The 25,283-nt window shown below is 48.0% G+C and overlaps 1 protein-coding gene across 6 annotated transcripts in view; it reads right to left on the bottom strand.

The window, feature by feature from the left end:
* Nucleotides 1–25,283, bottom strand: part of PPP2R5C (protein phosphatase 2 regulatory subunit B'gamma) — a 138,776-nt gene that overhangs the window by 103,373 nt on the left and 10,120 nt on the right. For all 6 annotated transcript variants that reach the window (XM_040256905.1, XM_040256902.1, XM_040256904.1 and 3 more), the window contains exon 3: nt 18,301–18,463. In XM_040256905.1, coding sequence (XP_040112839.1) covers nt 18,301–18,463 — 163 coding nt within the window. The remainder of the gene's footprint in view (nt 1–18,300; nt 18,464–25,283) is intronic.

The raw sequence follows: 25,283 nt of genomic DNA on the forward strand, positions 1-25,283 counted from the left end.
CATACAGAGTTTTTTTTTTTTTTAATTAGCTGATCATTCTTATTGTCATCTTATTTATATTTTGGCTGTGCCACGTGCCATGTGGGATCTTAGTTCCCCAACCGGGAATTGAGCCTGCACCCCCTGCACTGGCCGCACAGAGTTGTAACCACTGGGCCCCCAGGGAAGTCCCAGGACACACAGATGGAGAGATAGCCGGAAGACTCCCTTAGTGAACGCTGCCCCCTCAGGCACAGGCGAGGAACAGAGAAGGGGAACTGTGCCGCAAAAGATTCACTGTGCTGCATAAATGAGATGGAGTATGTAAAAAACAAACACAGAAGTGGCCTAAATGAGGCATGACAAACCGAACCACAAACACGAGGATGCCGACGACTCCTCGGCTCAAGGAATCAGCTATGGGCTACTTAAATTTTGACTGCACATTTGCATGGAATCCACAGGCTCATCTAGGCTTCCGAGGCCCAGTCAGCCTCCAGAGCCCTCTCCTCTTGATGAAACAGGGACTCAGCCAGCACCTGTGCCTGGGGAGAGGCCACCCTCACCCTCCATAACCCCAGGCTGGTCCTTCTTTCCTCACTTGTTAAGGGGGTGGGGGCGCGTCTGTGATCCCCCCACCTCCTCGGCTTTGTGGAGGTGCCGATGCCACCGATGTTGTGGGGGGCGCCCAGGAGGATGAAGCCACCCCCGAGGTGGGATCCGCCCGCACGTGCTCGGCCATCCCGGGGAAGGGGCAGTGGGCACTTAAGGGCTTGAAGAGCAGGGTCTCGGCCCTGGGGCTCAGTGTGAGGGCAGAGACGCCGATGGCATCCCTGTCTGGGCTAGCCCCCTCCGGGAAGCCTTCCTCTCCCTGTCCTGGGCCACTGGCTGTCTTCAAGCAGCCCCAGGACCACACTGAGCACACTCACTGCACAAAGGCACGAATCAAGCAGTGATGCCCAATTCTGATCCTGCCAAACTCCCGCACCAGTCTTTACAGCTTGTCCCTGTAGCACAGAGCTAAGAGCGGTATGCCACTGACCACCTGGAGAGGGACTGGTCCTCCCACTGAGAGCAGAGCCCCTGCCCAGCCCCTCGCTCCCCATGGTGCCCTCCAGCCTGGCTTCTGGACACTCCCATGACAGCTTTTCCTGCCCTGCGGAGGGCTTGAGCTGATTTCTAGGAAAGGCACCTTTGCGGGCTCAGTGCAGAGCTCCCTGCAGAACCGCCAAGTGGGCAGAAAGACTATAGCTCCCAGCGCATCTGTCCAGCACGGAGGCAAACGCGAGCATTGTACTGCCCAAGGATGGGAGGTTTAAATAGGAGTTCCTCTTTATTCTTGGCTTCCTCCGTCGTGGGTCTTTATTTACAAACAGTCTGTAGTTACATCCCATTTGGAGGTAGCATTCCTGACTGAAACATTCACGTTTTCATTTATAAATTCAGCCAAAGGTTTTAATTTTCATCTCCCCAGGCAAATTTTATAGGCAAATTAAGTATGCTCATATTTTAGTGAAGAAGCTTTACAGTTTCTTTTATTAAAGGAAGGCTGTGCTCTGAGCCGACACATAACTGGAAACAACATGGGCACGGGCAATGTGTGTTTTCTTGGGTAGGAAATCTAACCCAAAAAAATTTGGCTTCGCTTACAGTTTAAAATAGCCTTTTTCCTTAGGCAGATCAAAGATACCTAGCATTCAGCTGTGTTCAAAGGTTGCCAGGGCACTTCTGCTTGCCAACAGCAAGGTCAAAGGGACGCTCGCTAGCTGCCCTGTCGATCTGAGCGAGTCCTGCGAGTGGTTTAAAGGGTGGACAAGCTTATCTCAGGAAAGGCCAGCGGGGGTGTGTGGGGCAGACGAAGCAAAGAATCTGCCCAGAGTGCGCCGCTGGAGACCTCTGCTTCTTTGTGCTTTCCCTGCAGCGGGGCTGGAAACCCTTTAAAGCCAAAGAAGTCGTCACACCCCTTCCGTGTTCTGAGAAGGTAGGAAACCCACGTGTGGTACACGGAGCCAAGGTGACACGCCAAGTGCTTCCAGGTCAACTGTTAGCAGGAAACCTCATTTCACGAGGGAGAGCCCGAGGTGCAGGGAGCGCTGAGCCCGGGAGGGGCTCCAGCCCCACAATAGTTCCCAGAAAACTGGAGGATGCGGGGAGGCCCCGGCCCAGAGCAATTTTTGCTCCTTCAGCAAACCTGTGTCTCAGGGATCCATGGCAGGTACTAGACTGGGCACAAAACAGACTCGCCCACCGCCCCTGCCCTCAGCCGACACTTCAGACAGAGCATCATGTGGCGTGTTCTGCAACCCAAGTGTCCATCATGATGAAGAGACAAATGGTGCTCCAGCCACAAAACGGAATCCCGCCTCAATGCACACGAGTCTCGGCAAGCTCTGGGAGATGGTGAAGGACAGGGGAGCCTGGCGTGTGCAGTCCAGGGGTTGCAAAGAGTCGGACACGGCTTAGTGACTGAAGGACAACAATCCACACAATGGAATGCTGTTCAGCCTCGAAATTCAGGAATAAAATTCTGTATGATTCCACTTACCTGAGGTCCCTAGGGGAGTCACAATCACAGAGACAGAAAGGAGAATGGTGGGTACCAGCGCCAGAGGCTTTCCAGGCGGCGCTAGTGGTAAAGAACCTGCCTGCCAATGCAGGAGACGTGAGAGGGGTGAGTTCGATCCCGGGGTTGGGAAGATCCTCTGGAGGAGAGCACGACAACCCACTCAGTATTCTGGTCTAGAGAATCCCGTGGACAGAGGAGCCTGGCGGGCTGCAGTCCACAGAGTCATGAAGAGTCGGACACGACTGAGCGACTTAGCCTGCAGGCAGGGGCTGGGGGAGGGGAAAGTGAAAGTCGCTCAGTCGTAGCTGACTCTTTGCGACCCCATGGACTGTACAGTCCGTGGAATTCTCCAGGCCAGAACACTGGAGTGGGTAGAGGGAGGAAGTAACAGGTCCAGAGCCGTTGGGGGAGGAAGAAGAGACGTGGCGATGGCCACACTGCTTGGATGCCACTGAACTGGACACTTACAGATGGTTAAATGGTAAATGTTATGCTGTGTATGTTTTACCACAATTTAAGAGAACAGATAAGGCAGGCCTCAGCCAAGGCAGCTCAGGAAACACAGGGGCAGACAGCCAGCAGGGCACGGGGCTGCCCCTGGAGAAGGCAGAGCACAGGGGAAACCCAGGCCTGGAGGGTCCGGGCAGGAGGTGAGAACACGCAAGGATGCTGGGAGAAACCCAGGTGAGGTCTGCAGAAGGCCTGAGCTAAACATTAAATGCAGGATTACTGCTGCCAGTTGACACCAATTCCCTGAGTTCTGCCGAGAAGGGGCTCACCGGGGATGACAGACAGAGGCTGAGACTGACCCTCGGGTAAGAGCCATGTGGCTGGAGGAGAGTGGGCAGGAGGGCGCCCCAGCGGCCAGGCCGTGCTCAGGGCTGGGCTCAGGCTTACGGGAGATGGGCCTGGGGCGCCTCTGCAACAGACAGGTGCGGGGTCCGAGTGGGAGGGGGCCGCAGGCGCCGCGGGGCCTCCCTGAGAGCCGGGGCCACCTCTGCTCATCGTCACTGTCCTGACCGCCTCTCTGCGCTCTGACAACCCCAGTGGTCAGCAAACATTTGCTGTGAACTGGCGCCTGGCTTGCCGAGCTGTTTCCTTCCCTTATTGTGGGCATCAGAAGACACAGCACCAAACACGTGGCAGAAACAAGACAGATGAAAGCTGAGTTTCTGAACCCAGGAGAATTCAGAGACTAAGAAAGAGTACTCTGGTACCTTCTCACTCCATTTTTATTCTTCAACTAACAGACAAGAGGGGTACGCGTTCTTGGTTGTGTCCGACTCTCTCTCTGTGACCCCAAGAACTGCAGCCCACCAGGCTCCTCTGACCACGGAAATTTCCAGGGAAGAATACTGGAGTGAGTTGCCATTTCCTTCACCAGGGGGTCTTCCCGACCCAGGGATTGAACTCACATCTCTCATCCCCTGCACTGGCAGGTGGATTCTTTACCAACAGTGCCACCTGGGAAGCACGAAAGCTCCTCTAAATAGATGCTAATTCATTTTTAAGCAGTAAAAAATGATCGCTTGTATGGCAAGATGCTCAACTGTATTGGAAAATAAACTGCTTTGAATTTAGGCTGCAGTACATTCTAAAGGAGATCAGTCCTGGGTGTTCTTTGGAAGGAATGATGCTGAAGCTGAAACTCCAATACTTTGGCCACCTGATGCGAACAGTTGCCTCACTGGAAAAGACTCTGATGCTGGGAGGGACTGGGGGCAGGAGGAGAAGGGGACGACAGAGGATGGATGGCTGGATGGCATCACCGACTCGATGCACATGAGTTTGGGTGACCTCTGGGAGTTGGTGATGGACAGGGAGGCCTGGCGTGCTGCGATTCATGGGGTCGCAAAGAGTCAGATACGACTGAGCGACTGAACTGAACTGAACTGCATTTTCACAAAACGGGGGCAAGACACACATTTTAAACTGCTATTCCAAAGTCAATTTCTAAAAACTCAGATACGTTCTCCCAACAATGGGACAACTTCTTTCCCAAAAGGCCTAACACTTATTAGCAGTTCTAAATTTCTGTCCCATGGTCTCCAATGAATTGTTATTAAGCCCTAGTTGTTTCATTATATCTTGGATTTCTCCAGAGGTCTGTCTTTTCTAAAGCAAGGAGAATGGCTTCAGGAAACAAAGTCCATGATTTATTAGCCACCTAAAAAATTCACTCTCTTCACTTTACACTTCTACCTTCCAGACCAAAAATATTAAAAGAAAGGACTAATTCAGAGAAATCTTTGAATGAACAAGACCTGAAGGCTACATTCAGCCTCACTGTTAAAAAAAAAAAAAAACAAAGATAGGAAATACTATTTTCCACTAAGGTGCGGTGGGACAGGTACCTCCTACACTCTGGCGGGAGAGTTCGTGGGGCCGCCTCTTGGACAGTATCTATACAGGGTTCTTGAAAACGCGTGGCCTTTGATCAGTACCTCCCTTCCTTGATTCCAGCTTAAGGAGAGGTTCAAAGGTGTGAACGACAAAAGATTTACATTAAAGCATGGTTTACAACAGCTGAAAACCAGGGGAATATAAACAGTGTAATTAATAAATGCTTCTTGTGGCTCAGATGGTAAAGCGTCTGCCTACAATGTGGGAAACCTGGGTTCAACCCCTGGGTCGGGAAGATCTCCTGGAGAAGGAAATGGCAACCCATCTGGTATTCTTGCCTGGAAAATCCCATGGACAGAGGAGTCTGTAGGCCATAGTCCATGCGATCGCAAAGAGTTGGACACGACTGGGCGACTTCATTTTCACTTTTCACTTTCTATTTCCATTAAAGTCAGGAGCAAGACAAATATGCTTGCTCACACCACCACACAGTAACATCTTACTGGACTTTTCAGTCAACTCAGGAGAAAGACCCTAGAGGTATAAGAACTGGAAACAAAGAGGTGAGATTCCTTTTACATGCAGCTCTAATGAATAGCGGGGACATCAAAAAGAATCCGCTGAAAAACTACTGCCAACAATAAGACAATTCAGTAAGGAAGCAGGATGTGAAAGCAAAGTACAGACGCCACCAACCTCCACTTAGACAATTAACAGCTATTTAGAAGACAACGGAAAAGGAGAGCGCAATTTACAACAGCACCGGCAACAGAATGTTTGGGCACACACAGAGAAATGTGCAAAACCCTACAGGAGGGCAACTTAAAAACACCCCTAAAGGAAATGAAAGTGGTCTTAAACAGAAAGACACCACACTGTTGGCCGAGGGGATTCAAACGTCCTTAAGATGCCAATCCTCTCCAGACACTTTTTAAATTTAATGGAATCACAGCAAATACATCAGCAGCTTTTATTTTGTGCAATGAAACGAACCAATTCAAAGTTCCTATTGTTTGTAATAATATCATTATTGTTGTGAGTAGTTTTAGTATGGTACAGCAATTGAATGATATTAGAAATCAAGATTTTCAGTGTAAGAGAGAGATACAACTATGAAAATTCAAGAAACACGTGAAAACAGCATAATGTTATGAAAGCACAGCTAAAATATACACATATATATTCTAGAATATATGTCCATATTCTAGCTCCCTCCATCGAAAGGGCCTAAAAGCAACAGCAGGCCAGTAGCAGTGAATACTGCCTAGTGCCCTGATTTTGGTCTCTAATATTATTCCCCACTGAAAGGAATCATGGCTCTTTGAAAAATGGCTAATTCCAAGTCTGGGGGGAGGGGGGACATCTTACTGTGCCAGAAACCAGGAGACAAAAATGACACCGTGCCAAAAAATACACAGCAGCTCTCCCAAATATCAGACAATGGTTAAAACTATGCATCTGCACCTAAGAAGGAATATGGTTTTAGCAGATTAAAACACACCGATATCAAGGACACATAATGGCAGTCACAAAAGAAAAAGGAAGAAGACCTTTCGTTTTCACCATGTGAGGGAAACTGGTAACTCAAAGGCAAAGACTTAAGCTTCTCCTCACTTTCCAGTAGGAACTGCTGCTGCTGCTGCTAAGTTGCTTCAGTCGTGTCTGACTCTGTGCGACCCCATAGACGGCAGCCCACCAGGCTCCCCCGTCCCCGGGATTCTCCAGGCGAGAACACTGGAGCGGGTTGCCATGTCCTTCTCCAATGCATGAAAGCAAAGAGTGAAAGTGAAGTCGCTCAGCCGTGTCCGACTCTTAGTGACCCCACGGACTGCAGCCCACCAGGCTCCTCCACCCGTGGGATCTTCCAGGCAAGAGTACTGGAGTGGGTCGCCATTGCCTTCTCCCCAGTAGGAGCTATATGTCAGGATAACCAAATAGGCCCCTTTGGTAAGAAACGGCTGTGCTTTTAGAAGAATGCCAGATCAAACGCTGAAATCTCCAGTGAAACTGTTGACTTGGACAAGGATTATCAAGTGGTGTTTAAAGCACTGGCATGTGGTTGATGGGGAAGAGACACTGCAGGGTGCCAAGATACGCCTGGCAGATGGTCGCGAGCACTCCTGAACTGCAGGGGAAACACCAGGCACTGGGGAGACGGACGTGTCACCACCTCCCACGGCACGGGGGCAAGATGTAGCCGCCCATCTTCTCGTCACACACAGCACGCACGCACGCACCTCGCCCAACAGGGAAGCTGTCTCCGGAGTTACACAGCATCACTTCTGATACAGTTTGTCCCAGAAAAGGTTTCCACTTTCAGGAGCTACCAGGAATCAGGGGGATATTTCACAAGGCAAGCTCCTTGGCTAATCTAACAAGTCATACAATTTGTTGTGGTTTATGGCACTCCCAGACTAGTAGTGACGCCAGGGGTCTTGCAGAAGCAAAAACAAATCCCTGCTGGAGAAGATACCTTCATTCTAGGTTTTAGTTTATTTCAAATGTTTGAGTAGAATGGCCAGCATACACTAAAGAATGATCAGGGACATAAGGAAGTAAGCCAACACGAGCAACATGTATGTGACAGGACTTCAGATGCTGGTGTTGCCTGACACGGACTGTAGAGCAGCTGTGCTGACTAAAAGACATGACATCTGCAAAAGAACAGGAAACTATTAAAAAAAAAAATCACACAGCAGATTAGAAACAGAACTTCCATAAATGAAAAAAGTATACCTGAAATCTAAAAATTTGTGACTGTGTTTCATGTTTCATTTATTTTCACTATATTTTATGGAAGTATTAGATGGGTTGAAAACTAAAAAGAAAACTGGTCCTTCACCATGGGTAACATGAAACTCCAATCAAGAACATAGCACCATTTCACAAAAACGCTGAAAAATACAGATGAGGAGTAAAGAGAGATAGTAAATGAAAGATTCCCAAACCTATTTGATTAGAGCCGAAGTTGGATGGGGAGAGAAACTTAATATAGAGATAACAATCGAAGAAACAATAGTATATTCCCTCAGTTGTGCGGGAACTTTCCATACAACTGAGGAAATATAACAATCCAAGATTCAAAGTGAATTGCAAAAAAGACTGATAAAAAAGAAATCCACACTTGGACACCTGGTAGTGGAATCACTGAAAAAAAAGAAATCATTATTTTATTTTATTTTATTTTATTTTGTACCAGCAACCAACTTCGTTGGTGGTATAGTGGATAAGAATCTGCCTGCCAGCCAGGGGACCCGCGTTCGATCCCTGGTCTGGGAAGAGTCTATATGCCACGGGCAACTCAAGCCTGTGCACCACAACTACTGAGCCTGTGCTTTAGAGCCTGTGCTCTGCAACGAGACAAGCCACCTCAGTGAGGAACCTGCACACTGCAACTAGAAGACAGCCCATGCGGCAAGTGAAGACCCAGCACAGTCAGAAATAAATAAATCATAATAATTTAAAAACCCAACCATGTCTTGGTCAAAATCAGAATAGTGGCCAGGAATCACAACGCTTTCCAAAAGAATGAATTTGGCTTCTCAATGCTAATAAAAGTCAAAAAGCAATGAAATGCTTGGCTTCAATGCACTGAAGGAACGTAACAATCCACAGTTAGATACTCAGTGATAAACAAAGTGTTTGCTGCCAGCAGATCCTTGTTAAAGAAAATTCTGAATGATGCATTCAAACAAGAATTTGACCTCACAGGAAAAGTCTGAGATGCAAAAAGGAATGAAGACTAAAAAGATGAAGCAGACAGGTCTAAACGGTTATCAACAGAACGAAACAGTGATGATGTTATGGAGGGCTTAAAATGGTCGGAATTCAGATATCCAGTAATGGAGAAGTCCAAAGAGACGGCAGTAGCAGCCTACCTCTTCTGAGGCATAACTGACATATTTTATTAGTTTCAGGTGTACAACAAGTTGTTCAGTTGCAAAGTCATGTCCAACTCTTTGCAACCCCAAGGACTGCAGCACGCCAGGCTGCCCTGTCCTTCACTATCTCCTGGAGTTTGCTCAAATTCACGTCTATTGAGTCGGTGAGGCCATCCAACCATCTCATCCTCTGCCACCCCCTTCTCCTCCTGCCCTCAATCTTTCCCAGCATCAGGATCTTTTCCAATGAGTTGGCTCTTTGCATTAGTACCTACTACAAAATGACCACCACAATAAGTCTAGTTAATAGTTAACATCCCTCACCAGACATAGTTATGGAATATTTCACTCCTTGGGACGGGAACTTTGACGATCTCTTCTCTCAGCAACTTTCAAATAGTCACCACAGTGTTACTAACTATAGTCACTGTGCTGTATATTACATCCCTACGACGTCTTTATTTTAACTGGAAGTTTATACCATTTGAGTTCCTTCACGCGTTTCACCTATGGCTCCATACCCCACCTCTGGCAACCCTTTTTTAAATGAACAAACTTTAAGGATTAGGTTTATAGAGAAACTGAATGTATGGAGTTCCCATACCTCTCCCTCCCCTCCCCTAGTTTCTTCTAACACCTTGCAGTAATGTGATATATTTCTTACAACTGAAGAGCCAACACTGATACATTATTAATGAAAGACCATAGTAAGGATTCATTTTGTACTGTACGTTCTGTGGGTTTTGACAGATATAAAAAGCCATGTGTTCACCACCTGGCAACATACAGAGTAGTTCACTGCCCTAAAAATCTCCTGTGCGCTGTCTATTCATCCCCCTGTTCTCCAACCACTGGTCTTTTCACCATCTCCCTAGTTTTGTCTTTTCCAGAACGTCGTACAGTAAGACTCATACAGAAGGCAGCCTTTTCAGGCTGGCTCTTTTCACTTAGTACTATGCATTGAAGGTTCCTGCATGACTTTTCATGGCCTGGCAGCTCATTCGTTTGTACTGCTGAATAACATGCCATTATCTGGATGGTTTGTTTCTCCTTTCACCTACTGAAGGACATCTTGGTTGCTTCCAAGTTTTGGCTATTATGAAAAAAAGGTGGCGTCATTTTTTTAACCACCCCAAATTCTTGCACAAAATTATACAGTGCAACTAAGATGGCAAAACAAATGCCCATGGCCAACATCGACAACAAAATTAGGTGAAAATGTGTCCCCCAAAGACACGTGAGCATATGGGTTAGACCACCAGCAGCCACAGGCCGGTGTGCACTCAGTGTCTGTGGGGAAGATGTCAGAGAGAAGCAGTGAGTGTCCTCCACAGGTAAGAACTCTGAAACAACCAAAGAGCTGGGTGGACCCCCCCTTGAGAACAGCAGCTGAAAGCAGAAGGGATCTGTACACCCCACAACGGGTGAGGGCAAGGAGTCAGCAGCCGGAACTGGAGGGGCCCTGGGAACCCTCGACATTCAGCAGCCGTTGCTTCCTCCCAGAACTAGGTCACACTTGGGACAGACTGCTGGGCAGAGGATCCAGACTGCACAGCAGGGAGGCAGGAGAGGAGCTGGAGAACGCCGGTCTGGTATTTGCAGGAGAAGAGACCAAATCAGGGCGCTCAGGAGGTCAGGCACCATATTTTTGAAAATTTCACAAAAAAATAACTGGAGCTAGAGCTCCAGAGCCCCAGCTCCACTTTACTTTCACACATGCACACATGGAGTTCTTATAAGGAAAAAGCGAAAGGGGACTGAACGACACCTACGCGGCAGTGAAAGCATTACAGGGAGACGTCCCACAAAGACGCGGAGAACTGCAGCCTAACATTTCAAGATGAGACAAAAGACACTAAAGGAATCACAGAATGTGTCAAAGGACTACATGAATATTAATAGAAAAGCTCAGAGGTAGGTAATAACTCTGTAGAGAATTAGAAGAAGAAAATCACTTCAGAAACGAAGATTCACTGAAGAGAATACGAGAGCAAATAAACACAACCTGAAATGCCTTGCAGGTAACAGCACATAAAAAAGAGGAAAAAAAAAACCAATTAAATAAAAAAGGGAGACAACAAATACAAAAAACAGGCAAAGAAGATTCAGTGTTTGTACAACAGGAGTCTCCAGAGGAGTAAATGAAAGCAAGGGGAGAGACCAAATCCTCAAAATAATAATAATCCAAGAAAAAGAGACTTGGTGTTATCACTGTGAAAGAACACAGCACGTATGTGGGAAAGTCAACCCAGAATGATATACTCTGAAAGCACTGGACTTTAACGGAAAAAAAAAAAACAAACCTGTTTAGGCATGAAAGCAAACAGACCAAATAACCTGTAAGAGAGAAAAGAAAGCTAAACTGACATCAGAGTCGGACAGCGGTACTTTATTGCAGAAGGAAATGGAGAACATCCTTAACATACACGTGAAGAGAAAACGTGAACCAGGGACGTTCTGCGCAGACGCTTTCTGAGGTCTGAGACAGAAGGGTCCCAGAGAGGACGCTCACTGCACAGCAAAGTGCCGAGAAGCGGCGCAGAGATAGCGTCAGGCGCGCTCCTGCGGGGACGACTGCAAACCAGCGACGCGGCGAGACACTCCAGTTTGTCACGGCCAGTGACCAACTCCGACAAAGACGGCGGGGCAAAGCTACTGAAGAAAAGGGCGGGGGGAGCCCGGCAGTGAAAAGAGGCACAAATTCTAACCTTTCAGTCATCTACCGGTCACAACGTTGGTATTGTCTGAAAATACACTTTGTATAATGTGGGCTAAAAAGAAAGTCGCTCAGTCGTGTCTGACTTTGTGACCCCATGGACTATGCAGTCCATGGAATTCTCCAGGCCAGAATACTGGAGTGGGTAGCCTTTTCCTCCTACAGGGGATCTTCCCAACCCAAGGATCGAACCAGGGTCTCCTGCACTGCAGGTGGATTCTTTACCAGCTGAGCCACCAGAGAAGTCCAAGAACACTGGAGTGGGTAGCCCGTCCCTTCTCCAGGGGATCTTCCCGACCCAGGAATCGAACCAGGGTCTCCTGCGTTACAGGTGGGTTCTTTACCAACTGAGCTATTACAGAAGCCCAATGTGGGATAAAGTAAATGAATAATTATCTGATATTTAAGTTCTATTTATTATCTCTGGTGTCCCTGAGAACCAGAAATATTCACGTGACTAAAGGGAGGTGTAAAACAGAAATTAAATAAATGCCTGAACTTGAATGGAGAGTATCAGCAGGAATTCCTGATGTGCTATGTCCTAAAAACAACGTTATTTTCTAGTGCGGTCCACTGAAAAGTCTTGTAAACAGTGACCATTCCAATAGCAAAGAGAACCCCGGCACTCAGACCGCGGTCTTGAAATACCATCTCCCACTGAAACAAAGCAGGGACTTCTTGGACAAATGGCTGATTCTAAAACTTGTGTGGAAATGAAAAGAGCCAAGGCAATTCTGAAGTAAAAGCTGAAGGACTTAAGACTACTCGATACCAAGACCTACTAGGGTGTGTTAGTGCTTCCCAGACACAGCCCAGGCAAGCCCATGGAACACAACAGGGCCCAGAAATGGGTCTGCACAGCGATGGTCCTTTATTCACAAAAAGATAACACCACAGTGAGTGAGGGAAGGGTGACCTTTCTTTCCAACAAAGATACTATGCCAGGGAGCATGGTAAAAAGGGGAAAAAGGAAAAACACGGGAAAAAGGAACTGTGATCTCTAACATCACAGCAGGCACAAAACTTAATTCCATGTGGACTGTACGATTCAAGGTGAAAGGGCAAAGAAAGTTTTAGGAAAAACAACGTAAGGTAACATCTTCATTACTTGGTGGATAGCAAAGATTTACTCAACAGGCCAAAGTACTGTCAAAGTGCTAATGTCTTTGAGAGTAAAAACTCAAGAGTAGAAGAAAATGTGTAGTTCCCATATCTACAAGGACCTACACCTGAACTCCAACAAATCGATGTCTTTTAAAAAAAATCTTAACAATCCAATGAGAAAGAAAGGCCTAGAGACTCAAGCCTGCACTTCAGAAAAGAATACATCTGAGCAGATGATAAACCTACAAAGAGATGCTTACCTTCATTCGTCATCAGCTGGCTTTGAAACCAGCTCATCAGAATGGCTAAAATGAAAGACAAACTACAGTGGAACAAGGTATTTATAACACGTATATAGCCAACAGAAAGTTCATATCCAGAATAAAGAAATCTTCAAAAAAGTTAAGAAAATGTCAGGCAGTCCAATGGGAAAGGACTGATAAACATTTGTAAGGGCACCTGGCCTCATGACAGAAATGAAAATTAAAGCAGCAGTGAGCTCCTATAATGAGATCCTGTTGGCCTGAGGTAAAGTAGGCATATAGATTGATATGATAAAATTGAGAGTCCAGAAATTAATTTTTACATGTATGGTCAATTGGTTTTTGATAAGGATACCAAGGCAACTGGGCTTCCCAGGTGGCGCTCATGGGAAAGGACCTGCCTGCTGATGCAGCGGACACAAGAGGCTCGGATTCAATTCCTGGGTGGGGAAGATCCCCTGGGGGAGGGCATGGCAACCCACTCCAGTATTACTGCCTGGAGAGTCCCAAGGATAGAGGCGCCTGGCAGGCTACAGTCCACAGGGCCACGAAGAGTCAGACATGACTGAAGTGACAGCGTGCATACACACACCTTAGCACGCCGCCCTAATGGCAGAAAGAAAGAGGAAGTAAAGAGCCTCCTGATGAGGGTAAAAGAAGAGAGTCGAAAAGCTGGCTTAAAACTCAGCATTCAAAAAACTAAGATCACGGCATCTGGTCCCATCACTTCATGGCAAATAGATTAGGAAAAAGTGGAAACAGTGGCATATTTTATTTTCTTGGGTTCCCAAATCACTGCGGACGGTGACTGCAGCCATGAAATTAAAAGATGCTTGCTTCCTTCTTGGGAGAAAAGCTATCACAAATCTAGACAGTATATTAAAAAACAGTTATCACTTTCCTGACTAAGGTCCGTTTAGTCAAAGTTATGGTTTTTCCAGCAGTCATGTAGGGATGTGAGAGTTGGACCATAAAAACAGTTGAGTGTTGAAGAATTGATGCTTTTGGAGTGTGGTGCTACAGAAGACTCTTAGGGATCCCTTGGACAGCAAGGAGATCAAACCAGTCAATCCTAAAAGAAGTCAACCCTGAATATTCACTGGAAGGACTGATGCCAAAGCTCTAATACTTTGGCCACCTGATGTGAAGAGCTGACTCACTGGAAAAGACCCTTTTGCTGGGCAAGACTGAAGGCAGGATGAGAAGGGGACAACCAAGGATGAGATGGTTGGATGGCATCACCGACTCAATGGACATAAGTTTGAGCAAATTCTGGGACATAGTGAAGGACAGGGAAGCCTGGTGTGCTATATATAGTCCACGGGGTCACAAAGAATTGGACATGACTTAGCGACTGACCAACAAAGAGGCAGAAAGCAAATCAGTGGCTGCCTGGAGCTGGGATAGGAGTGCGGGCTGATGGCAAATAAGCATAAGGGGCGATGGAAACATTCTAAAACTATTAATACACTGTGGTAATGGCTGCACAACTCTACATGTTAATTATAATAATACACATTTCCAATTATAATTAGTGAATTCTATAGTATGTAAGTTATGCCTCAATAAAACTTTTAAAAAGGCTATGATTTTAGAAAAAAGCAAGAAAAATCTATTGGCAGAGCTAAAATTATACTCAGAGGAACACATGGCTTTAAGTTAAGTGAACTCTATATAAAAACTGAGGAAAAAAAAAATAAAAGAAAACAGGATAATTAAAAGTGGAAATGAAGTATCTTGAAAAGGAAATAATCAGAGGAATAAATGAACTCATAAGGAGACAGCACTACCACAGAGGTAGGAGAAACTAAGAGATTCTTTAAAGAGCACAGTGTGTGAGTTAACACGTGACCCGGCCTAACCTGGCCTCACAAGGCAGGGATCTGCAGATTCATCCCTGAGCAAAGCACTAGGCCCAGCCGAGTTCTGCCACAACCTTTCACCCGATGCCACGGACTGTGAGATGCATCTGTTATTCCATATTTGATCTCTGCTAAAATTGGGTGCATCGGACAATCTCTGTGAGAGAGGGCGTGACAGAGTGGTGTGCGGTTCTCTAGATGGTATTCAGGAAAGAGTGCAGAGTGCCAGGACGGACACACTTTAGATCTGATACAGTACAACAGTTTACAGAAAGGGAAGAAAACCATGCCCAGCGTCACGCAGTAAACGTGGAGGCAGAGAGTAACGAAGATTAAACTGAACACAGCGTGCAGCAAAGTCACACTGCGACGATACTGAGGCTCCTCTCAGTAATGCAAGGACAGTCCAAAGCCGGAAAATTTACCCACACAGCAGTTATTAAATTAACATCTTAAGGAGAAAAACCATACGGCATCTGATAAAATGCAGCAGCGGCGCTAGGACATGACCTGCCAGCCACGGCGACACCGAAACAGTGGTGCAAAATGTAGACCGTGAAGTGGCAGCATGCTGGGCCAGCGTGATTCACCAGAAACCGAGGGCCGTTTTCCAGAGAAACAAGGGAAAGCTGAAGCCGGTCACCCAAACAGGAGAACAAGGGGGCATGCTTGCACCGCTGATATCTATGTGTTACTGGTCCCAGCTGAAGGCAAAATAAAACTAAGAGCACCAGTATTTGTTGGTACAGATACTGGAAAAGAAAAATACCTAATTACAAATGCTGCTGCTGCTAAGTCACTTCAGTCGTGTGGACTCTGTGCGACCCCATAGATGGCAGCCCACCAGGCTCCCCCGACCCTGGGATTCTCCAGGCAAGAACACTGGAGTGGGTTGCCATTGCCTTCTCCAATGCCTGAAAGTGAAAAGTGAAAGTGAAGTCGCTCAGTCGTGTCTGACTCTTAGCGACCCCATGGACTGCAGCCTTCCAGGCTCCTCCATCCATGGGATTTTCCAGGCAAGAGTACTGGAGTGGGGTGCCACTGCCTTCTCCAATTACAAATGACAGGACTATATATACGGATGCTAACAAAAACATTACTAAGATTAATAAGAAAATTTGGTGACAGAGTAAGAAAATATTAAAAAACCAACCGCTTTTCACTAGAATAATAGGAACGAATTAGAAGCATAAATGGAAAAAACACAACGCAAGAGTGACAAGACCTAGGAAGCGCTTGGAAGGAAATTTAACGCAAGGGTAGAGAATCCCAGGAAAAGTCATAAAACCTTATGAAAAGTCAGAAAACAAGAGCTGAAAAAGTGAGGCAGCGTACCACTGTCCTAGATGGGTAGAGTATCATAAAAACAGAATTCCACCAGTAACTATATCTTTAATGTAATTCCAGTCAATTCCTATTTTTTTCTGAACCAGACAAAAGTTGCTCTGACATGCTTCAATTCAGTTCAGTTCAGTCGCTCAGTCGTATCCAACTCTGCGACCCCATGAATTGCAGCACGCCAGGCCTCCCTGTCCATCACCAACTCCTGGAGTTCACTCAGACTCATGTCCATTGGGTCAGTGATGCCATCCAGCCATCTCATCCTCTGTCGTCCCCTTCTCCTCCTGCCCCCAATCCCTCCCAGCATCAAGAGTCTTTTCCAATGAATCAACTCTTCCCATGAGGTGGCCAAAGTACTGGAGTTTCAGCTTCAGCATCATTCCTTCCAAAGAAATCCCAGGGCTGATCTCCTTCAGAATGGACTGGATGGATCTCCTTGCAGTCCAAGGAACTCTCAAGAGTCTTCTCCAACACCACAGTTCAAAAGCATCAATTCTTCGGCGCTCAGCCTTCTTCACAGTCCAACTCTCACATCCATACATGACCACAAGAAAAACCATAGCCTTGACTAGACGGACCGTAGTCGGCAAAGTAAGAGGCACTAATGTTTTAGAACAGCCAGGAAAGATGCACCACACAAGACTGAGGAGGGGCACGGCTTGGCCAGGGTGAGATTCAGGCTACGTGGGTGTGTCTTTCTGGGCGCAAGAAGGGAAGGGGTCGGCCTGGTGGGGCACAGCCTCATGGGCAGGGGCCGACCTCCAGCTGGGACAGGCCCTGGGGACAGCGCCCATGCCTGAAGGCTCAGCACAGTGACCCCGGGAGCAGGGACAGCAGGCGGCCCTTCACTCGCTCCCGGGGGGCTCCCCCTGGTGGAGGAGGCGCTGGCTCCAGGAGAGTAGGCCCTGGGGTTTTCTGGATGGGGAACCCCCAGAACCTAGAGCAGGGCTGGTGTGGGGGTGTTCCACACAGTGTCTGGTGAATGGCTGAACAGCACCGAAAAGGCACGGACTACTAGGGAGGGAAGACTCCTCCAGAAGGACTTACTAGGCACGCTATCTGTTACACAGCTAAACCAAATACAAGCCAGACACAAGCTCTGCAGAAGGCAGTGAGAGGAGAGCCTGGATCCCTAACAAGTGAGGGGTCAGAAGTACATCCATGAATCCATCAATCCCTCCCTCCACCCACTATTCCACCCCCTCCATCCATCCACCCTCCCCAACACACTCCTCTCTCGCTCCAGTCACCCTCTCTCCACCCACCCTCTCTCTATCCATTCCCCGACCCTCTCTCTCTCCCACCCTCCACCCCCTCTCTCCCCCCACCCTCTCTCCCCCATCCATCCACCCTCTCTCCCGCAAACATCTATACTGAGCTCCGGCTCTGTGCCCTGCAATGCGGAAGGCACGGGAATACACCTGTAAAGATGACAAGCTTCTGCTGCAAGTTCATACACAAGGAAAATTAACCGTAGAAGATCCACTGTTAGGAATTTAAGGTATGAAAAATGTTTGATGCTTTATTACACTAGTCTTATAAGTTAGTAAACATAAAGCTTTTCAGAGGTTTATATTTGACTTTGGGGTCCTTACCTTGTTTCCCCAATAAGATTTTATGTACTTCAACCTCAAAATCTCTTGGAGAAGCACTTTCAGGGAGTGAATATCCCCCAGACAGAAAGGGGTGGCTGGGCTGTTTAGGGGGGAAACTTGAAGCAAAGAGAACTGTTCCCTGACTAACCTCAAGCAGGAAACCCCGGGGAAAAGGTAATCCCCAAGTGACCCAGAAGGAGAAAGTCCGTAAAAGACTATTGCTATCGTCCTTACTTCTCTAGCACCAGAACAACGAAGAGGTTCTACCATAGTTTTTACAATTACTCTACTTGCAGAAACTCCTTTCTGGATTTCCAGAGTTCTAAGACAAACGAAAGAGGAGAATTACTTGAAAGAAAACTGGCTGAGTTAAAATTAACGTGAAAAGATTTAAGTCTTTGCTCTCTGTGTGTTAAGTATTTTACACCCGTAATATACTCACGATTACATTTTTATTGTAAATAGCTCTGGAATTTGAAATATTAGTTGGTTAAGTTAGTGGCATTCAACCTGAAAAAACTCAATAAAGAGGAAAAAATAACCTTACAGAATTTAAACACAGCAAAAGAAGCTAGCAAACCATCAAAATGTTGCTCCTTACCCCTAAGTGGGCAAACTTTAACTTTCAGAAGATGAATAATAAAAATTACCTTTTAAAGACGGTAGTTTTTGAAGTTCTCTATTATTGCTGGCGCTAAACCTGGAAGAATTTTGCCGTTTGTCTTTCTTCACTATGGGCTGAGGGGCTGGCACTTTTATTTTACTAGATACTGCAGACGGGGCAGCAATAAGGCTGTTTTTCCTGCTGGGAATCTGTTTCCAAAATGAAGACAAAAACAAATAAGTATGTCAAACAGTTGTAGTTTATAGCACAATTAGAAAGGGAAAAATACACATGAAAAAGGCAAGTTTTGCTCTGGGATAGTCTCTTTCACGCTACTAGAAAACAACTCAATTGCTTACAAGCCGCCGGAGTCTCTGGTTACATCCCACCCCAGCGATGCTTTTTTTTTGGAGATTTCACAGATACACCTAATTCCCTGCATCTTTCAAACTTCTGACTATAGGGCTGATGTATACATAGGTTGATGACAGTGACCCTTGAAAAATGCTCATATCCTAATTTCTGGAACCTATGAAAATGTTTCCTCACTTGGCAAAAGGGACTTTTGCCCACTCTTAGGTATGTAGCCAAATGAACTGAAAGAGTGGTGCTGAAGCAAAGCCTTGCACACCAGTATTCACAGCGGCACTATTCACAACAACCAAAGACAGGAAAGCCCACGTGTCTATCAAATGATAACGTACAACATGGTATATCCACACATCGGAGTACTACTCAGCCACGAAAAGCAGTGACGTACAGAGACAAGCCGCAAAACAGGTGGACCTTGAAGACACCACGTGCCATGAAAGAAGCCAGCCACAAAAGGCCATGTACTGTATGATCCCATCTGTATGAAGCAACCAGGACAGGGAAATCCACGGAGAGACGGCAGGTGAGTGGTTGTCAGGGCCTAGCAGTGGGGGAGGTGAAAAGCGAAGGCGCGATGCTTAGGCGGTTCCCTTCTGGGGTGAGGACAGTGTCTGCAGCTGGACAGTGGCGACGGCTGCGCAACACGGCGAATGTACGAAGTGTCACTCGGGCTACGCGTCGTGCTGTGTATCTTTTACCACATATAGAAAAGGATGTCACCTGCTCCTTTTCAGCTTGTTTGCGGAAGCCCCTGCCCTCACCCTACTGTCTCAGGCAGAACCAGGAGCTTCCTTGTCCTGTGACCCCCCACTGACCTCTAAACAGGGCCTGGCGCTGGGACGGTGGCCTCCCCTCCAAAAGAAGACTGGCAGCTCTTGGACTTTTGAACTATGAATGGCAGCTCACGTCAAGGACAGTGCCAGCCACGCACAAGGGAGGAACTGGTGTGGAACAGAGAGGGGCACTCCACAGCCGCTAACCCAGCGCTCCCAAAGGGCTTTTGTCCTTCCAGACGGACTCACAGCAGCCCTGGAGCTGCAGGCGTGCACTTTCAAGGCTGTTCTGGGCTCTGGCGCGAGAAGGAGCTCATGTCGGCTCAACAGTCAGTGACGGACAACGGGGTGCATCCTTGGTTTAGGTGTTTACACGCAAAATGAAAACTCGATTGTCCATCTTGAAATCACAAGAAATTTTTCTAAAGAAGAATGATACTGTCTAAGCTACTTGACTTGGGTAAGATCTAAGCAGACTAACTTCTTCCTTTCTTTGCCACTCCGGGAAAGGAGGTGATGGGCAGTTTCGTTTTTATGTATTCACTCAGTGAGGTGAGAGGTGCTCCGAGACTGGCTTCAGCCTCGTTTGTTTTCGGATCAATAATGGAAAATGATCATTATTATTAATATTTGGACGCGGTGCGTGGCCTGCAGGATCTTAGTTCCTCCACCAGGGATGGAAGCTGCGCCTCCTGCCGTGGAAGCATGGAGTTCTAACCACTTGACCGCCAGGGAAGTCTGATGGGAAGTTTATCAAACTCAGAATTATTTATCAAAAGAGCTGCCCTTTTCCTTCCACTCGACGTCGCTGCAATTCAGCAGGCTCTGGAGGTTCCGAAGCGAGGGTGCTGACCCCCACCACTATGTCAGAGGCAGCTGCATTTCCAGGTGGGATGTGGGGGCCTCAGGATGCCCTGAGACTCACATGAAGCCCCATCAGTGAAGTGGGGCAGGCCCACTCTTCTCAGCTCAGGGCCTCTTTACAGCAGGGCTGCGTGGACTCTGGCGGGCGGGGCGTCTATCACTGCCGGTTGTGGGGACCCTCGAGGCCTTGGCAGTGGGCTCTTGGAGGGCTGGGGGGGGAGTCTTCAGGCGGCCCCTGCCCAGCCCCTGCACACCGCTGCACCCCCAGGGAAGGGCACAGCAAGAGGTGTGTCTGCTGGGGGCATGAGACCCCCCCTCCCAGGTCTTGCAAGCAGCCCAGGCTGCACCTCAGGAGCTGGAGGGGCTTCCTCAGCCTCAGGAAACGCGGTCCCCGGCAGTTTCTAACGTGAGGTGCATCAAGCCTGAAGGTCTCTGGACCCAGCAGTATGCCCAAATCCCCAACTTCCTATGCAGCCAGGCAACTGCACCCCCATAAAGTCAGAGTGAAAAGAAATGTGGACAGCAGATATATGGGTATTTGTCAGCTTCTCAGTATTCTGAGATATTTCATTCAAACAGCAAAACAGACAACTGGATTTGTGATAAAGCCTCATTTCTAGATGTTTCCTCATACAGGGGATCGCTACTAAACAAGCACCTCTTTCCTGCCATTCAAACACTGCAATTCGAAAAATTCACAATTAGCTGAAAGACATTTATCGCTCATTTAAAGTGAAAGAAAGTTAAGTTGCTCAGTCATGTCTGACTCTTTGCAACCCCATGGACTGTAGCCTACCAGGCTACTCTGTCTGTGGAATTTTCCAGGCAAGACTACTGTAAAGTGACAGTGAAAGTGAAAATGAAGCCACTCAGTCATGTCTGACTCTTTGCGACCCCATGGACTGTAGCTTACCAGGCTCCTCTGTCCATGGGATCCTCCAGGCAAGAATACTGGAGTGGGGTGCCATGTCCTTCTCCAGATCTTCCTAACCCAGGGATTGAACCTGGGTCTCCCGCATTGCAGGCGGACGCTTTACCCTCTGAGCCACCAGGGAAGTCATCGCTCATTTGCACAGGGCCAGATCACTAGCCTCTCAACAGCATCTAGGTGGGGAGTGGGGTCAAAGACAAAGGCATATCTCTTTCACAGAGCACAGTCTCTACAGGTTTCAGATCAGAGCCCAGAAACTCACAAGGCAGCCTCAGTGCCCAGCCTCTCACCAAAGGGTTTCTCTTAAGTACTAAATCTGATTTGGAGTCCACTAAGCCAGGGGTCAGTGAGTTATGGCCCATGGGCCAAATCTGGCCCCCTACCTATTTTTGCAAACAAAGTTTTATTGGAACACAACCGCACGCATTTGTTCACCTACTGGCCACAGCTGCTCACTTGCTCCAATGGCAGAAATGAGTAGTTGCCAACAACCCCTGGCCGAGGGGTGAGAAAAAAGGAAGAACAGAAGAGAGTTTCCTGATCGAGGTCAGGCCTGCACTCACACTTAACGGTGTAAGTCTTAAACAAGTGATGATGAAGGCATGGAAAGTTACAACCTCCAGTCACAAGATCTGCACGAGGAGTCGCTGGTGCATCTAAGGACAAGACAGCGTTCCCCAGAAGTCTCGAGAGTAGAAAGCAGACAGGGGTGAGGCCAACGAAGCGAGGCCCGGGCAACCGCGCTCTGGAAGCCACACAGCGGGTGAGGCTGCTGGGAAAAGGCAGGTGACCTGCTCCCACAGAGCCCCCAGACTCAGAAATGCTGGGCACAGTGTGCACAGGAGTGAAGTTTGGGGCTGAAGGGACTTCCCTGGCGGTCCAGTGGTTAACACTCTGTGTGTCCAACGCAGGGAGCATAGGCTCGATCCCTGGGGGCGGAACTAAGACCCCACATGCCGCGTAGCACGGCCAAAAAAAAAAAAAAAAAACAACTTTAAAAGAAGAGATATGGGGCTGAAAAGGAGATTCCTTTCTGGACTGAACACTGACCATCCACAGCTGCTGAACCACATGTGCACGACATTGGAGAACCGGCTGTCTGTGAGGGAGGAGAGGCATTCGCCGAAGAAACCAGGCTGTCCAGGAGAAAATGAAGGCGGCGGGGGCAGGAGCCGGCCCGCAGAGCACAGCTGTCTGCATTCTGCCTTCAGGGGTCAGAAGCCACAGGAGCCAGCTCTCAGCTCAGGCCTGTAAAGCCAGCGGTCAGCTGACAAGCCCACCCAACTGAAGTGCCCATGGCCAGCTGGGCCCAGCCTCACCCTCCCAAGTGTGGACGAGGAACCCCGGCATCTGAGGGGCTGGGTCTTCAACCTGAAACGCGCCTCCCTGTTCCCACTCTTGCCCCTCTGGTTCCTACCCAGCAGGTGCAGAGGTCTTTAGAACCACTTAGGTCGGATCATCTCATGTCCCTGCTCACCCCGTCATCTTAGAACAAGAATCCAAGATGCCGCAGACGAGCCCGAGAGCCCGCTGGGCATGGCCTGTGTGCCGTCTCTCCAAACTCCTCAACGCGCCTCGCTTCTCTCCAGCCCAGCTGGCCTTCTTTCTGGTGGACACACCCAGCTCCCTCCTGCCTGGGCCTTTGTACTAGCTGCTTCCTCTGGCTGGAACACCCTTTCCCAGATCTCTGCATCTCTGCCTCCTTCTCCACCCTCAGGTCTCACCTTTGCCCTCGTCTCCCCGGGGAGACTGTCCCTGACAGCCTGCAGCAGCCTCCTGGCTTCCAGCACAGGGCAGCCAGAGGTGGTCCTGCCCACCAGGGGTGTCTGGACATGTGACATGCCTGGATTCGGTGTCACGAGGACCAGTGGGAGCTGCTGGCGTCCGGAGCCCCGGGACCGCGGCTCTGCCCAGCACGAGGTGGTCCCACACCAGTGTGACCGCTGCCCCTTGGATACAAGAGAGTACACGGCACTCACTGAAAGCAAACTGCATGTGTGCAGGGGCCCTGCTGTGCCCCGTGTCGAATCCCCAGCACCTGCGCTGGTGCTCAGCACACAGTGGGGCCTCAGAATGTGCCTGCTGGGTGACTTGAGTGCAACGTAAAACACGACGGCCATTCGGCTGGCCAGGCGGTGTGACGGACTTTCCACCAGAGAACCACAGCCCGGTCTGTCGGTAACCTTGCGGGTAGGCCGTGCGTGATCAACGCTGCTCTGACTTACTCGAAGCCTGGACTGGCCATGCTTGGATGCTATGCCAAGGTTGAGCTGGTTCCTCCATCTCCTGCTGAGATCTCTACAGCTATTCAGAGCTTGAAAGACACTGTCCACAGTGCTAAGACTGGCAGCTTCAGATAGTGTAGTTAAGGAAGCTCTGTTGAACGGCTTAGTGGCCACCAAGGCGTGACTATGGCTTTATGTAGGGGAGATTGTGGGCAAGTGTGGCGTCACTGGTTATAATGTCTAAAGACCAATCTTTCATATGTGATTATATCTGCTTTATTATATCAATGTTTAAACTACCATACAACTGTGCTCATTTCACATGCTAGCAAGGCAGTGCTCAAAATCCTCCAAGAGAGGCTTCAACGGCATGTGAACTGAGAACCTCCAGATATACAAGCTGGATTTAGAAAAGGCAGAAGAACCAGAGATCACATTGCCAACATCCACTGGATCACAGAAGAAGCAAGAGAATTCCAGAAAAATGTCTACATCTGCTTCATTGACTATGCTAAAGCCTTTGACTGTGTGGATCACAACAAATTGTAGAAAATTCTTAAAGAGATGGGAATACCTGACCACCTTACCTGTCTCCTGAGAAACCTGTATGCAGGTCAAGAAACAACAGTTGGAACCAGACATAGAACAATGGACTGGTTCCAAATTGGGAAAGGAGTATGTCAAGGCTGTATATTGTCACCCTGCTTATTTAACTTATATGCAGAGTACATCATGCAAAATGCTGGGCTGGATGAAGCACAAGCTGGAATCAAGACTGAAGGGAGAAATATCAACAACCTCAGACATGCAGATGATATCACTGTAATGGCAGAAAGTGAAGAGGAACTAAAGAGCTTCTTAATGAAGGTTAAAGAAGAGAGTGAAAAAGCTGGCTTAAAACTCAACATTGAAAAAACTAAGATCATGGCATCTGGTCCCATCATTTCATGGCAAACAGATGAGGAAACAATAGAAACAGTGAGAAACTTTTATTTTCTTGGGCTCTAAAATCACTGCGGATGGTAACTGCAGCCATGAAATTAACAGACATTTGCTTCTTCGAAGAAAAGCTATGACAAACCTAGACAGCGTATTAAAAAGCAGAGGTATCACTTTGCCAACAAAGGTCCATATAGTCAAAACTATTTGTCACGTACGGATGTGAGAGTTGGACCATAAAGAAGGCTGAGAGCCGAAGAATTGATGCTTCTGAACTGTGGTGCTGAGGAAGATTCTTGAGAGCCCCTTGGATAGCAAGGAGATCAAACAAGTCAGTCTTAAAGGAAATCAGTCCTGAATATTCATTAGAAGGACTGATGCTGAATTTGAAGCTCCAATACTTTGGCCACCTGATGTGAAGAGCTGACACACTGGAAAAGACCCTGATGCTAGGAAAGACTGAAGGCAGGAGGAGAAGAGGGCAACAGAGGATGAGATGGCTGGATGGCATCACCGACTCAAAGGACATGAGTTTGAACAAACGCCAGGAGATGGTGAAGGACACAGAAGCCTGGTGTGCTGCAGTCCTGGGATTGCAGAGTCAGACCCAACTGAGCAACTGAACAACAATTATGTGGGTGTTCCTGGACCATGTGTGAGCAGACTGGTATTTGAATAAAATAAGACAATGTGTCAGGAAGGAAAGAAAGAGAGAAGAGACCAAGAGAATGCTAGCTGAGGGGAGGAAGATGACTCTGGTAGAGAGGAGGCTCACCCTGCAAGCAGAAAGGCCTCGCCCTTCAGAGCCCAGGCCCTCCCCCTCAGCATGCAGCACTGGTTAGATCTGGAAGGAACCAGACCAGCCCTGCTCTAGGATGCAGGGCTCAGAGTAGATCAAGGAAAATGTGAAACTGCAGACTTCTGG

The sequence above is a fragment of the Oryx dammah genome, unplaced genomic scaffold, assembly GCF_014754425.2.
Source record: "Oryx dammah isolate SB20612 unplaced genomic scaffold, SCBI_Odam_1.1 HiC_scaffold_16, whole genome shotgun sequence".
NCBI classification, from domain to species: Eukaryota; Metazoa; Chordata; class Mammalia; order Artiodactyla; family Bovidae; genus Oryx; species Oryx dammah.